General features: G+C 48.9%; 1 protein-coding gene across 2 annotated transcripts in view; it reads right to left on the reverse strand.

Moving 5' to 3' along the window:
• The window catches only part of LOC142769057 (chromatin-remodeling ATPase INO80-like), a 126,138-nt gene that overhangs the window by 66,899 nt on the left and 42,710 nt on the right, over positions 1-16,529 (reverse strand). For both annotated transcript variants that reach the window (XM_075871893.1, XM_075871892.1), the window contains exons 22-24: positions 15,470-15,833; positions 14,245-14,385; positions 12,320-12,539 (exon numbers count right to left, since the gene is read on the reverse strand). In XM_075871893.1, the coding sequence (XP_075728008.1) occupies positions 12,320-12,539; positions 14,245-14,385; positions 15,470-15,833 (725 nt within the window). The remainder of the gene's footprint in view (positions 1-12,319; positions 12,540-14,244; positions 14,386-15,469; positions 15,834-16,529) is intronic.

The raw sequence follows: 16,529 nt of genomic DNA on the forward strand, positions 1-16,529 counted from the left end.
TGTCATTCTCGGCATGGACTTTTTGCGAGAATGTGGTGCCACTGTAGACTGTCGCACGGGGAAAGTCCTTGTGAGTGGCCAGATGCCTTCAGAAGTTCTGAAGAAACTCCAGCGAATGACCAAACTACGCTGTGTGTCTGTGGCGATACGTTCATACCTGCGCTGTCTACCGTACGTGTTCCTGTTGTTTGTTGCGGCGTGGATTCTGACAGCTTCGATGCAAGCGTAGAACCAATGCACATAAACTGCGTGAAGAAGAATGTGTTGGTTCCCCATTGTGTGGTGTCGATTGATGGCGGAAGAACTGGCCTATGGACTGTAAACTGTTCCTCTGAGCCCGTGACACTACCCAATGGTTTGAAATTAGCTTCGGTCAGCAAAGAACTCGCGACCTTATCAGTGGTCGAGCTCACAGACGTGCCGGAAGAACGTGACGAAACTGGTTGTACAATTTGGACGGGGTGCTTATGGCAACGATAAGTAAGTCGCTTAGCTCAAGTGAGCGCCGAACTTTAATGAATGTGCTGTTGAAGCACGTTTCGATATTTGACTTTGTGCAGAAAAGCAAAGTAATCCCTATCCCCCTGTCTCGAACGTGCCATACCATCAACACTGGCGCGGAAAGTCCGATTCGCCAAAAACCATATCGTGTTTCTCCGTCAGAAAGACAAATTATCAACGGCCAAGTGCAGGAAATGATGCAAAAGGGAGTAGTACAAGAGTCAGCTAGTCCGTGGGCAGCACCGGTAATCCTTGTTAAGAAGAAAGATGGATCTTGGAGATTTCGCGTCGACTATCGCCGATTGAATGCTGTGACTAAAAAGGACATATACCCGCTGCCCCGTATAGAGGACGCAATAGACTGCTTACATTCGGCCTCTTATTTTTCCTCCGTAGACTAACGATCCGGTTATTGGCAAATTCCGATGCACCCAGAGGACAGGAAAAAGACTGCTTTTGTAACCCCTGATGGGCTCTTTGAATTCAACGTGATGCCATTTGGACTGTGCAATGCATTGGCCACGTTCGAGAGGTTTATGGACACCATTCTGCGTGGCTTGAAGCGGAACATCTGCATGCGCTACCTCGACGATGTCGTCATCTTTGGCCGCACGTTCAGTGAATACAACTCTCGTTTGGATACTGTTTTGAACTGCATCCGAAACGCTGGCCTAATTTTAAACTCGAAGAAATGCCACTTCAGAGACCGCCAGACGCTTGTGCTCGGGCATCTCGTTGACAAGGATGGCATCCGCCCTGACCCCCAGAAGACAGCAGCAGTTGAGGCGTTCAATGCCAAGGAGCTCGTCAAGGAGCTTCGTAGTTTCCTGGGGCTTTGTTCGTACTTCCGCCGCTTTATTCCGAAGTTTGCCGACGTTGCGTATCCTCTCACATGCCTCTTACAAAAGGACAATACCTTTGAGTGGACTTCAAAGTGCGATTCTTCATTCCGTCAATTGAAGTTTTTGCTGACGTCACGACCCGTCCTTCAGCACTTCAGTCCTGCTCCGACAGAGCTTGATACGGATGCTAGCGGCATAGGTATTGGAGCCGTCCTAGTACAACGTTACGGCGACCGCGAACACGTCATCGCATACGCAAGTCGCTCCCTCAGCAGGCCGGAACAAAACTACACGGTTACGGAACAAGAATGCCTGGCAGTATTATTTGCAATTCAGTGGTTTAGGTCTTACCTGTACGAACGCCCATTCACAGTCGTAACCGACCACCACTCGTTGTGTTGGCTTGTCAACCTTCGTGACCCTTGTGGCCGCCTAGCGCGCTGAGCACTCCGGTTACAAGAATACAGTTTTACCGTCGCTTACAAGAGTGGTCGTCGACATGCTGACGCGGACTGTCTTTCACGTATGCCACTTAGCACAACAGACTGTGAATCCGATGACCTTGACCAGCTTGTAGCGTCTATGTCGCCTACGTTCCCGGACTATCCCAGTTTCAGAGCAGAACAACGGAAAGATGCTAAACTAGCACCACTATTCGCCGCTGCATCCGCTTCCACTAGTGCACGCCGTTTCTGTATGCGTGATGGACTGTTGTTCAAAAGGAACCTCTCCAGCAGTGGTGCACGTTTCCTTCTAGTGGTCCCGGAGAGCCTGCGAACAGTTATTATGAGTGTCATGCCCGACGACCCTACATCTGGACATTTAGGTTTGGCGCGGACGCTTCACCGGACTAAAGAGCGCTTTTATTGGCCTGGTATGCAGAAGTCTGTTGAGAGTTATGTGGCAAGCTGCATGCAATGTCAGCGTCACAATCGTCCATCAACTGGTCCAGCTGGTCTTCTACAGCCGATGCCAACTCCAAGCGCACCTTTCGAACAAGTGGGGATTGACTTTCTGGGCCCCTTCCCAAAATCGGCTAAGGGCAACCGATGGATAATTGTTTGCGTCGACTACCACACACGCTACTGCGAGACGGCAGCCGTCCCCTCCGCAACTGCCAGTGAAGTCTCGTCGTTTTTGTTACAGTACGTCATCCTCCGACATGGCCCACCTCGCCTGATTATCAGTGATCGTGGACGACAATTCACAGCGGATGTCGTGGAAGAGCTACTCCGTTTATGTGAATCCCGCCTGCGTCACTCGACACCATACCACCCCCAAACTAATGGGCTGACAGAGCGTACCAACCGCACCATTATCAACATGTTGTCTATGTATGTCTCATGTGACCACAAGAACTGGGATGACGTACTCCCGTTCATTACTTACGCGTTCAACACCGCGAAGCATAAGATTACAGGCTATAGCCCTTTCTTTTTGCTTTATGCACGTTCGCCCCGGCACACAATCGACACAATATTGCCTTTCTGTGACCACGACAACGTCACTGTCGCCGAGACCCTCTGCCTCGCCGAAGAGGCGCGTCGCATAGCTCGACTACGCACATTGGCATCGCAAGACAAAGCAAAGGCACGCTATGACATTCACCATCGACCAGTGATTTATCGCCGTGGTGATCTGGTGTGGTTGTGGACTCCGATGCGCAAGCGCGGGTTATGCCAAAAGTTTTTGGCCACTTACGATGGACCTTTTGTCATCGTCGACAGACTTACAGAGGTCAACTATGTAATAGCTCGTCTCACGGCGAGTGGTCGACGAGCTGCCAAAACTCAAGTGGTTCGTGTTGCGCGCCTGAAACTGTACACGGCACGACAACTCGACTGACTCGTCCGGCGGCCTTCGTCTGCGCGGAGAGGAATGTTGCGTACATGCACGAAGAAAAAGAAGCGTATACGGTGAACGCACTGGTCGCCCAGAGCGAGAGAGAAAGAAGAGGATCAGGAGGATCTTTAACCAGTCGGCCGCTTCTGAGCTGCCCCTCACGACCTAAAAAACGGCCCCTTTCAACAACTACCAGTCTCTTTCAAACGTAACAATATATACCATAAAATCTTAAATAAAGACCCCCTTCCTCCTTTCCGACTACATAAGTAATTGGTAAAAAAAGTTATTTATGCTATAGCCGCATATTACTTTCGTGAAATGCAGCTGCTCCGCCATGTTTGATATGAAACCCACGATTTCCTTAGGTATTGGCCGTGAAGTCCCTAGCCTGCTAGCCATGTTTCTGGTACTGCCTTCCGGCGCGCGGCCGCACTGACACTAGCCAGAGGCCTCGCGTCGCCGCTTCTGGCTTTGTTCATTGTACGATAGCGTAATGGGGTGACGACAGTGACGGTTTGCATTTGCTTTAGGCGCTGCCCTGTGCTCCCTACCGGGCTGCAGAAATTAGGCGCCTCCTTCTAACCAACACCTCCACCATTGTGTTGTGTGCTGTTGCAACAATGTCACGTCGCCACAGCTACACAGATGACTTTAAGTGCCAAGTGATACTGTACTTTTTACCGAAGTCTCGAGCAATCGTGCCGTGCAGGGCAAGTTCTGTGTAAATTAGATGTTGATCAAGGGTTAGCGAAAGCAGCGGGACCGTCTGTTTGCGTGCAAATGTCGGCGTTGTGCCTTTCGCACCCAGCAATTGGCAGTTGTGGCAGCAAAGAGGACGTCTTTTGAGAAGTCGCGGATGCTTGCGAAGAATCTGATGACATGTTGCACATCTGACAAGATGACGGCCCCGGCAGCGATTAGGGTGCTGAGTTATGTAAATAAAGGTGTGCTACGTTTCGATTTTTCCGTTTCTGAATTTAAAAAATAAACAACGGTCGACTTATATTCAGATATTTTTTTTTTTCCTTTCCTAGAACACTACAAGTAGTAGCGGTCGACTTATATTCGTGCCCGACCTATTTTCGAGTAAATACGGTAATACACTCAAACCTCAACGTAACAAAGTTACACCTGCCACGGAAATAGTTCGTTTTATGTGAAAATTTGTTATAAACATATACTGTATAGCACTGTATCTACGACAGAGCTATTCCTCATTTACTTCGTTATATCTGGGTTCGTTAGATCGAGGATCGAGTGTATAACAACCAGGTGTCACATGATGCAAATAGCATAACGAGCATGCAGTTTAAAGCTTCTCATTCATTTAAACTCAAACCTCATTATAACGAAGTTGAAGGGGAGCCACACTTAATTCGTTATATCCATTGTAACAGTTTGTGGCAATGTGTGCTCAGGTGGACGCACACCTATAAGCATGCAAAGAAGGAAACCGCCTCACGGCACAATGTACTGCTACGCGACCACGCGTGCGACAGAAAATAAACACTGTCGAATCTCATTAATTCGAACACGCTTAGTTCAAACTCGCGCTGTGGTCCCATCAAAGCTATGTGTATTCTAATGAGCGAAAACGCCCTGTAATTCGAACGCGCAAGCACTTGCGGCGGTTAATTCGAACATACCGCGCTCCAAAAATGCTCTCAGCACCATGCCCAATCCTGCGGCGGCACCTTTCAAGGCTGCGCGCGAAGAAGGAAAAGAAGAAAAGGAAAGAAAAGACTGTGGCAGATTGTTTGCCCTCTCTCAAATGCCGATCTGCGACGTGCCTGTGCCATGCTTCCCCCTTTTTCTGTCTCTGCACGTAGCGACCCTTCTCCTTTCAAGGCCACGCACAAAGAGACAGGGGAAAAAAAAAAAGCTGTCGTAGAAAGTTGACTCTCTCTCTAATGCCGATCTGCCTCTCTCTGCGTGGAGACACTCCTCCTTTCTCAGTGCAGAGGGTAGCAGAGGAGATGCAGTCGTTTTCGTCGTCCTTCGAGAGTGTTGGCTCTGGACTTAGCCGTGCGCTACTACACTTTGCAAACTGCGTGCGAAATTGATTGACTCGCTGCAAGGCAAACGTGTGCAGACGCGCATCACCGATTACTTCAATTAATGACGGATGCCCTCTGATTTGTGAATAAATCTAAGTCTTCTGTAGCTTCCCCATCGTGTGTTCTTAAAGGGACACTAAAGGCAACTATTAAGTCAACGATTGTTGAAATGTCGGTCCAGAAACCTCATAGTGTTGCTTTTGTGCCAAGGAAGGACCTACTTTGAAATAAAATGACGTTTTAGTGGTCCGCATCGAGTTAGCGCACTTAAAATTGCCCGCCTCAAGAAGCAGACTCACCGGACCGTTTCACGTCACTGTTGCCGTGCACAACGTTGCCGAGCTTTACTGCGCTAGTAGCCGCAGACTGAAAGCAGCGGGAGCCACAGCAGCGACAACAGCCATTTATCAATTTCCTGCCATTGGCTTCGACAGTGCTGAAGTTTTTTGTTTCAACTGCGCCCTGCTAGATGGCACCACCTGTCCCGTGTAACCACGCGAAAATCGAATTTTTAACCACTCGCACCATTCCCCATAGTAACGTTCGGCACGCCTTTTTTCCATAATCAAACAGAAACGAACAAGACACATTTTATTGCGTCTCTCGATGGACGGAAGGTTCCTTATTTAGTGCAGTTAGATCGATTACAAGTGATTCATTGTAGGCAGTCCGTCTGATTTCATCGGGATCATTTTGAGAATGTCCTACTGCGGCGCTTCTGTTCTTGTGCATTTACCTTAATTTCTCGGTAAGTAGGGCGCTACTGTTGATAATATTGTTACGCCTACGAGGGGTTTATTCGAAGCAGACGTAACGGTCGACTCGACGGTATACCGCAGTGAACGCGAAGCAGCGAGCTCTTGCCACGAACCGAACGTCCTCTTCTTCTGCTACCACCATGTTCCCCGCTACACAGGTGCACATACCTAAATTACACATGTGGTAACACTTCCCTCCGCGCAGACGAAGCCCACTGGGCGAGTCAAACAGTCTCTCGAGGAATAAAGCGCTTCAAACGTGCAACATGGACAAGTTCAGTTTTTGCAGACCGTCGGCCGTTTGAATGGAGACGCGCTATGCGGTAAACTAAATCACTGATACGGTCTGCAACAAGATAAGGTCCCGCATAGTGCGCTAGCAGTTTCTCGCTCAAACCGCGTTTTCTAGTTGGTGTCCACAGCAACACTAGGTCGCCGCGATTGTACGTCACGTGTCGGCGTCGGCGGTCAAAATGTGCCTTCGAGCGATCTTGCGAAGCAAGAGTGCGCAAATAAGCAAGGCGTCTAGCTTCTTCTGCCCGACAGATGATCTCGGATATGCAGGGATCACGGTGGTCCAAACACGGGAAGATGGTATTCAGGGTATGACGAGGTGGTCGAGCATATAGAAGAAAGAAAGGACTGTAGCCGGTAGTTTCATGATGAGCGGTGTTGAATGCATACGTGATAAAGGGTAGAATACTGTCCCAGTCCTTGTGATCGGATGCAACATACATAGACAGCATGTTCGAGAGAGTTCTGTTCGTTCGTTCAGTTAGACCGTTCGTTTGGGGATGGTATGGCGTAGAGTGCCGAAACCTTGAAGCACAGACACGAAGCATCTCTTCCATCACGTCTGCTGTGAATTGTCGGCCACGGTCACTGATTACGATTTTGGGAGGTCCATGTCGAAGAATTACAAAACGTAGCATGAAGGAAGACACATCGGCTGCAGTTGCCGATGGTATGGCAGCTGTCTCGCAGTACCGTGTTAAATGGTCGGGGCAAACGACTATCCAGCGATTTCCATCAGACGACCGGGGAAAGGGTCCAAGGAGGTCAATCCCGACTTGTTCGAATGGAGCTCTAGGGGGTGGCACCGGATGTAATCGCCCTAAAGGAGCACTTGTTGGGCGCTTATGACGTTGACACTCGTTACAGCTAGACACGTATTGTTCCGTCGTCTGGCGCATTTTGGGCCAGTAGAATCTTTCTTGAAGACGGCACAGAGTTTTCGCTGTGCCTAGATGACCGGATGTTGGGTCATCATGCATAGCCTGCAAAACATAAACGCGAAGACTCTTCGGAACAACCAGAAGATATCGTGAGCCGGTGTTGGTGTAGCTCTTTTTGTACACTAGCCCGTCTCGGATGCAGAAGCGCGTAGGCGATGATTTTGGTTTGGTCGCAAGAAGCTGTTGTACGGTGCTGTCCCTTTGTTGCTCATCCTTAAAGGTCTTGTTATCGGGAAATGGGTGGTCGAGTGATGCAATGTAGGTATCGAAGGTGTCCGCGTCGCATTCAATCGTTGGAAGCGGCAGTCGCGAAAGACAATCTGCGTCAGCGTGACGTCGGCCGCTTTTATAGGAAACCGTGAAGTCATATTCTTGTAGACGAAATGCCCAGCGCGCCAGCCGACCAGATGGGTCACGCAGGTTGACCAACCAGCAGAGAGAATGATGGTCTGTCACGACGGTAAAGGGGCGTCCGTACAGGTAGGACCGGAAGCGCTGCACTGCAAAGACTACTGCAAGGCATTCTTGCTCTGTGACAGTGTAGTTACGCTCGGACTTGCTGAGCGAGCGACTTGCATACGCTACGACGTGTTCTTGATTATCCAAGCGTTGAACCAGGACAGCACCTACACCAATACCACTGGCGTGTGTGTGAATCTCAGTGGGAGCGAGAGGATTGAAGTGGCGAAGAATCGGATGGGACGTCAAAAGAAACTTCAACTCCGAAAAAGCAGACTCGCATTCCGGGGTCCAGTCAAACTGCGCACCTTTCTGAAGCAGACACGTGAGCGGGTATGCGATATTGGCAAAGCCAGGAATGAATCGGCGAAAGTATGAACAAAGCCCCAAAAAGCTTCGCAGTTCTTTCAGCGAGCTTGGCTGCTTAAATGCCTCCACTGCGGCCGTCTTGGCGGGATCCGGTCTTATGCCTTCTTTGTTTACTAAGTGTCCAAGGACGAGTGTTTGGCGCTCTCCAAAACGACATTTCTTTGAGTTCAGCACCAAGCGTGCTTTGCTTAGACAGTCCAGTACGAGACCAAGGCGTGTGTTGTGCTCACAAAAGGTGCGCCCAAAAATTACAACGTCGTCCAAGTAACACATACACACTTCCCACTTCAATCCACGTAGAATGTTGTCCATAAATCGCTCAAAAGTTGCGGGCGCGTTGCAGAGTCCGAACGGCATCACATTGAATTCAAATAGTCCGTCTGTTGTAACAAATGCCGTCTTCTCCTTGTCTTCCTCGTGCATTGGAATCTGCCAGTAGCCTGACCTCAGATCCACAGACGAAAAGTAAGAGGCCGATGATAGACAGTCGATAGCATCATCAATCCGCGGGAGTGGATATACGTCTTTTTTAGTGATGGCGTTGAGACGGCGGTAATCAACACAAAATCGCCATGTCCCATCTTTCTTCTTCACTAGAATTACTGGAGCGGCCCACGGACTACATGATTCTTGAATTACATTTTGCTTGAGCATCTCGCAAACCTGTTCATTGATCACTGCGCGTTCGGAAGGTGATACACGATATGGTTTCTGTCGGAGAGGTGTGTGAGATGTCGTGTCGATTCGGTGCTTTATACGAGAAGCAGGGAATGACGGTGAATCTTGCTGTGCGAAATCAAAAATACCAGCATGTTTGCGCAGAATACTCGCCAGTTCATTACGTTCCTTGGTGCTGAGTGACTTATCAATCATAGCCATAATGGTGGCGTCCCTGGCGTGCAGATTATCGCAACGGGTCTTATCCGGGGAATCATTGCTTTCTGCGAGGGTGGCAAGCGACAATACTTGGTGTTCACGAATCTCTGCAAGTTTCAGACCCTTCGGCAGCACTGTAGGTTCATTAGAGCAGTTAATCGCCCATAAACCAGTATGCCCTTGCGCAACCGATAATGTACAGTAGGGTATTAAAACTGTCTTCTTTATGCAACTGAGATGCACGGGCTCCACAGTTGCGTCAAACGTTTTCTCGCTTGCAGGTGAACAGGCAACAGGGACACATTTTGCAGACAATGGCGGCACAGTTGTGTCCACAGACACGCAAAGAGCACTTTCTTGAGAGGGCGAGTTTTCCATAAACGAAACTGGGATATCAGAATCTACTGTAATTTGTCCTGTGCGGCAATCAACAGTAGCCCCACATAGCTTCAAGAAATCGAGTCCCAGAATGACGTCGTGCGTAGTATGAGGGAGAACAGCAAACTCCGCGACGAAGTTCTGGCATGCCAAACTAACAGTCACAGTGCAGACACCAACAGGTTGTAACACCTCTCCGCTCACTCCACGAAACGTATCAGGACGATCCCAACGAAACATAACCTTTCGTCCAAGAAGGCGGGTGAAAACTAAACTCATCACTGACACGCTTGCACCTGTGTCCACCAACGCCATCGTCGGTACACCATCGATAAGCACTCGAACCTTATTTCTAAGCATGGAAGCTAACGGAGGTATATCTGTTGAAATCGAGGAATGTCCGGCGACCTCACCTCCAACGGCCGCGCCGGCTAGTTTTCCGTAAGAGGCGAGGAGTGGCGGCGCCGAGGAGACGGTGATCGGTTGGCACGAGGGGCAGGTGGTGGTGTCACACTGCGGTCAGAGGCCGGAGATTGGTTTCGTAGCGGTCCTTGGATCTCGTAAGACGCGCTTCCCGGGAATCTCGGTGCTCGGGTAAGGCCTGAACGGTTAAATCTCGGCGATCGGTCGTACCTTGGCGGCTGCCGGTAGTTGCAATACCTGGCAATGTGTCCTTCGAAGCCACAGTTGTAGCAGATTGGTAGAGGACGCTCGCTGAACCAATGCTGAGACCGCTCAGCTGTGAAGGGTCGGTGACGAGCTTGCTGAGCGGGGGCTGCCCACCTCTGTGTGGCGGGGCCGCGCCCAAGGCGTTGGCCATATCGCTGGTCGGCCGTGAATGAGTCACGACGTGGCCTCGGATTTCCAATTTCGCTGATGTCTGCCACACATACCGTGAGGCAAAGTAGCTGATGGTGCCGCCGTGTAGTAGGGTGGATTGGTAGGTGGATGAGGAATGGTTTCGTCGACCCTACCACCTTGTCGCTGCAGCTCTTCACGCACAATTGCCCGAATAGTAGCCGCAAGGTCGGTGGGCGGTTGATTCCTGACCTTCGCTCTGGGTCATGACGACTGTTGTCGGCGGCAGACCGGCAAGACGACGGCTCCGGCGAACTCCGAACAGCTGTGGCTCCGTGGTACGTCGACGTGTCGTACCCAGCACCTCCACCACTCTGTTACGCCTACGAGGGGTTTATTCGAAGCAGACGTAACGGTCGACTCGACGGTATACCGCAGTGAACGCGAAGCAGCGAGCTCTTGCCACGAACCGAACGTCCTCTTCTTCTGCTACCACCATGTTCCCCGCTACAGAGGTGCACATACCTAAATTACACATGTGGTAACAATATTGTCGTTTTAATTGTTGTCATACATAGAGCTTTCACTTTGATGTAAATTGTAATTTGACTTTAGTGTCCATTCAAGTGAAAGGGAAATCGCTTTGCACCGCGGAGCCGCTTCTCAGTCATGTGACTGACTGAGCGTTTCCTCAATCCTCTCCGCTGGCTGTGGAAGGAGGCCGGCTCTCTCGGCCGCGCGTGACGTGGTTGTAAGCTCGGCGCGGGAGTTTTGAAAGAGTCACGTCGAACGAGTGTCAAACACCACAGAAAACGTTATACTTAACACAAAATGGTCATTTCTTAATAGGCTAATTGATAGACTAATTTAGCTCTTATATACATTTACCGGTAAATTTTACTTTGTTACAACGATGTTTAAAAGGCATGGTTCTCAATGGAGCTTTGAAGGGGTACTTCATTTACTTTATCATATCCATTATTTTGTTATATCTCATTACGTTATAACGAGGTTTGAGTGTACAAAGGCCGAGCCTTAACTCTTAATCGTCATCAGTCGTCGTATCAAGAAATTCCACATAGTGCCTTAGCCTTACAGCTGTGCAGCGGGTACCTCGCTTCTATCCACAAAAATCGATGATGGTATAGTGAGTACTTTCATACTTTGCAAAATTATGACGATTCATGGCGTAGTGGGTGTTTCACAACTGTACCTGCCGTAACTGCCCCAAGAGAGTTTACGACAGGTTCTAGAGAGGCTGCTTCCCCAGCTTTCACTGTGACTGCACTACGTGTTTTGTGCAGGCTGAACATCTTTTCCTTTCTCTCAAGTCGAGTCAACTTTCGTTGTGAACGACTACAAGATACGTGGCTACCAAATAACACGGATCGTTAGCCAGCATGGCTTACCCGTCCAGTCCAGCATCTCATTAAATCATCAAAATGGGTTCAGGAGTTGAGTGGCCGATGAAGAGGTGCGCACAAATAAATGACGGCGTAAGTACTTCACATATCGTTATTAACAAAAAAACCTTACTAAACAAAAAGCACTACCATAAAAAGAAACTCTATATACAAAACATGATGCATTAATATATTATAATCCGATGCAAGCACAATAGGATAATGTAGTCACACAAGGATATGAAATCAAGATGCTAGAAATGGTGCTGAAAAACGCAGTGCTTGAACCACACTTCTTCGAAGTTCAGAAAAATAAAAAAGGCCACTTCAGAGTAGTGGTGCCAAGCCTAAAAGTGCGAAGTGCGGTGGCAAGGTTTGATTCTTTTTTTTTTCTTTTTCTTAATTTCTTCGTTGGTTCAGAAAAATAAAAAAGGCCACTTCAGAGTAGTGGTGCCAAGCCTAAAAGTGCGAAGTGCGGTGGCAAGGTTTGATTCTTTTTTTTTTCTTTTTCTTAATTTCTTCGTTGTTTTGTATTTGTCTTTTTTCTGTCCTCTATTATTTTGTTTCCACTTTGTTTTTGTTTTTTCTCTTTCTTCCCTCTGTTTCTTCTATTTCTCTAACTCGGCAGAGTTATTGCATCCCACGCCAGACAATTCTGTACACGTCTTCAGAGAGTGAGGCAGAGATAGAGAAAGAGGATGAATAGAGCGAATGCCAGTTGATGACGACTGTTTCTTTTCGCTCTGCACAAGCCAATGTTAATATCTATGTAGAGAGACTTGGTAAACCGTCACTCACCCGGTATTGATATGTGCGACCATCCATGGAACGGTCTCGCAGACGCAATGCCCCCTTCTGGCGGGTCCCGGGGCTCGAATCCCGGCGCTGGGGGTTCGGGGCTTATTGAGCCGGTCCGCCACCACCGCTGAGCTTCGGCGCTGCCACACGCCTGCACCCCTTTCCACCACCAGAGGGCGCGGTTGGACAGGCACTCGATGTTCGAGGGCTCGGCCGTCACCTGCATGAACCCAATAGATGAATAAATCAATCAATAAATTCTTTATGTTCAACAGCAACTGAGGGGTGGAAGAGGAGTGGGGTCTCCAGAAGAGGACCTTTCTGGCATTGCGGCACAAAAACTTACTCTTATAGCCTTCTCGCACTAGTGACAAGCCTGCCGTAACGACACGGTACCATAGAATGCCTGCCGGCCCCGCAAGCGCTGTCCAAGCTTCGCTGGCAAGGCGATAGCGTGCACCTCCGTAAAACGTGGTTCCACTATACTAAATGTGGTTGCCATCCGCCCCGAATCTATCAAGTGACTGTCGTGTGCTATGTAGCGTGAAAATGCTGATCTGACTGTGCTTTGTAATTTTGCTTTAGATTCCTGTCCTTAAGCTTCAACAGCAAAGTATTCGTCTCAATTCGTACCTGTTTTCGAGAGTCATACTCAAACAATTGATGCTATAGGCTTAGCGAGTGGCAATGGGCCCTTTCGATATATGAGGACGTAGATCATGAGTTTCTTTGTTTTGTTTTTTTTAATCTTCCATAGCTGGCGCCACTTGCTGTGGTGCCACCTCTAGGAAACTTTATCCGCTTTTGCATAGAGCGGAATGCCTGACAGACTATACACTCTATTGACTACTAGAACCATGCCTGGCAACAACACGTACCACAGCTGCACATTCAGTGTGAAAAACCATGGGGGCCAAAAGCAAGCATGTTGAAGCGTCTCGTGGGAAACGCAGACAACGCAACACGACAATGCAGCTCCTCAGTCACTCCGCGGCTGCCCGAGATTGTTGTGAAAATGGGTCTAGGACCCATTCTCCGAACGACAAAGACCGCTCGTTCACGGCAGCTCGAGAATGGCAAAGGGCTGACGGCGAGCCGCCGTGCTGCTAGCGCAAGTGGGACGTTATTTTACAGCATGTAACAATCAAATGTTACTTTAGGTGCCCCTCATATTGAACGTCAGAGTGAAGGTGACAGCAAATCTTAATTTGGCATGCGTGCAAGTGCAACACAGCCGAGCTAACAACTTGGGAACCTGCGCCCTTTCGAGGAAATGGGGGCGAGCAAAGCTGAATGTGTGTATGCCTCAAGTACTCTTCCATCTCTCTATCCAATTGCAGGATGCTCTCTTCCATCTCTTTTCTACCCCCACATCAGTAATTAAATGTCTTCCATGCGCTTAGCAGCTTGACACTGCAGTTGCTACAAGCAACGACAGACATGCATTTTAGCCAGGCAACAATGAAATGTGGGAGCATGAAATGTTAAGTCACCTCGATAACCTCAATAATAGACGAGACAGTCTTATCAAAAGCCTGCATTTTCATTTTTGGGGCTTAAAATCCCAAAACCACCATATGATTATGAGAGACGCCGTAGTGGAGGGCTCCGGAAATTTCGACCACCTGGGGTTCTTTAACGTACACCCAAATTTGAGCACACGGGCCTATGACATTTCCGCCTCCATCGGAAATGCAGCCGCCGCAGCCGGGAATCGAACCCGCGACCAGCGGGTCAGCAGCCGAGTACCTTAGCCACTAGACCACCGCGGCGGGGCATCAAAAGCCTGCAATCGAGAGAGCGTCAGTTATACAAAATGCATGTTACCAACCATCTATTGGGGCCTCGTTTTTGTACTTCTTTTTTTGTGTGCGTGTGATCACACCCACGATGCCAACCAGATTTGTGAGAAAATACAAACTCACCCGCGGCGCAACACAGGAGACAAGGAACCTAGGCAGGTCTGCAGGAAGGCACTCCCGAACCTGAACCGGTCGTGGCCGGTGCGGGAACTCTGGCAGCGGCGGAGGACTCGCTGGTGGAGGATGTGGAGGATGTGATGGCTTCTGAAATAGCATCAGCATACAAATGCACGGCCACGTTACGCCACCGCAACCGTCTAACTTGTTGAAAGGGTACACACAAGAAAGCTACAGTCCCCGAATCATGTTTCGTCGATGTGGCATTCATAGTGTGCCCCTTCTGACCAATGTACGCCCAACGGAAGACAAAGTGGCACTGTTCAGGTATAACAGACTGCCGAAAGTTTCACAGAAATCGTAACGCCCTTTGTTGTTTACTTATTTGTTTATTTATTTATACTTATACCTACAGCGCCCTCGTTAGGTCAAGCAGCACCAAAACAGACAGCGTGCCAAAACGAAAATGACTGCCAACACTATGGTCAAATCCTTATATAGTGAACCCAAAAAGAATCGATTACTGGATGGGGTCAAGCCAATTTCAACCATTTCATACCTGTATTAATGAGAGAAATTATATGGATACAACAAACTATATCGAATGTGGCATACATATTTCTGCATGTCACACCCGATGGCAGCGGACCACTCCTGAAGCAGAGTGGTGCGCTGCTGGACCACTCTGCTTCAGGAGTGGTCCACTGCCGATGGGTACTACCAATGCGTAAGAAGCCACAGCGAAGTGCTTCGTTGTTTCCAATGAAGCACATTGTGGTTTATTCACTTTCAAATGTCCTTTCAATTTTTTTAGAGCTTAATGTAGAATCTGCTTAGGGGTCCTCTGCAACCTTTTCTTGCAATTTCATTTTGAAGTAAACCCCTTTACAAGAGGCATGCTCCAGGCAGCCATTCTGTCTTATTTGAGCTGCCTCTCATAAGCAGGGTACCTCGTATGCATTTTACTGTACACACTGGTGTCTCTTATACCCATTGCTCTCTTACATCAGTGACTCCTATAAAGTGGTTCGACTGTATTTAAAAAAAGTTGTTCGACAGTATTTAAAAAAAACATTTGCAAAGTATTTGATTTGCTCTCGAACTTCATTCGAATTCGCTTCAAACCCAGAACTTCGCTATTCCCACAGGTCCCAAATTCTCTTTGCTTCCAACGTCCTTTCCAGCCACTCATGCCACCAAAATATCCTCGTTACTACTCCCAAAAACTTACCTTAGACTGGGCTTCCGCACTCGTCGACGGTGTCGCGTGGTGCGGCGTCACCGGAGTTGCCGGCACCGGCACCTCCGCACTGCCACCCGGAGTCAACCCGTCGCCGTGGGGGTGATGATGGTGGTGATGGTGGTGGTGGTGATGGTGGTGAGTGTGGCGAGGGCTGCGAAGCTTGCGCCGCCGCATCTCCCGGTGCGCCGTCGTCTCGGCCATGGCGTGGATGCGCTGGTCGGCAAAGCCATAACAACGCCGGTCCGCGGCAAACACGAGCCGGCTCAGCGGGCCGCCCTGTGCGAGCGAAGCGGCTCCCAGCGGGGCGTGCCGGCTCACGAGCAGGTCTTGCGGGCACACTCGTCCGCCGGAACTACGGCAAGCGAAAACGCGGGTAGAACGCCACCGCCATTACAGTATTGCGGGCTAGACTGGATAGGAGGACTACATTGGAAAAGCAGTCGACTGGGCTTCTGTAATGATACATCCCTTTTAAGACCGTCCTATACATTCAGTCCGAATGTTAATTTAACGCATAAACTACACGTCGAGGATGGATAAATATATAAAGACATTCCTGTAGTATATTCAGTGAAGACTTCAACTAAAACTTCATTAATTACCAGTTAAAGAATTTATGAAGCTCAGAAAAAAAAATATACATGCCTCCCAAAGAAAACGTGCTTGAATTGACCAAAGCACATTATATGACAGACACATTTTTATTTTATTTTTTTACAATATATTTATGCAATGGACGTTATCAGCAGTCTCCTGCGCAGGATTTTTGCAAAGACAAAAAACAAGTTAAAAAAATTTTCCCTAGCCTGCAAATAAACACACGAGTAACCAATCTTTGGCGTCCTTTTGTAGCCGAGTAGGAGCTTTCGAAGTTGACAATCTCAACGTACTTTCATCCACAGTTTCAGTTTGTTATTGTTCCGCTCGTTCGTGCACCTGTTTACAAATCACCTCCTCGGAAACCTTTGCTTTGGAAAGCACTATGCACGCTAGCAACAGAACACACACTGCATCTGCCATGACCCAAAAACGCCACGTGCAGTGAACA

The sequence above is a fragment of the Rhipicephalus microplus genome, chromosome 8 (genome assembly GCF_043290135.1).
Source record: "Rhipicephalus microplus isolate Deutch F79 chromosome 8, USDA_Rmic, whole genome shotgun sequence".
Lineage (NCBI taxonomy): Eukaryota > Metazoa > Arthropoda > Arachnida > Ixodida > Ixodidae > Rhipicephalus > Rhipicephalus microplus.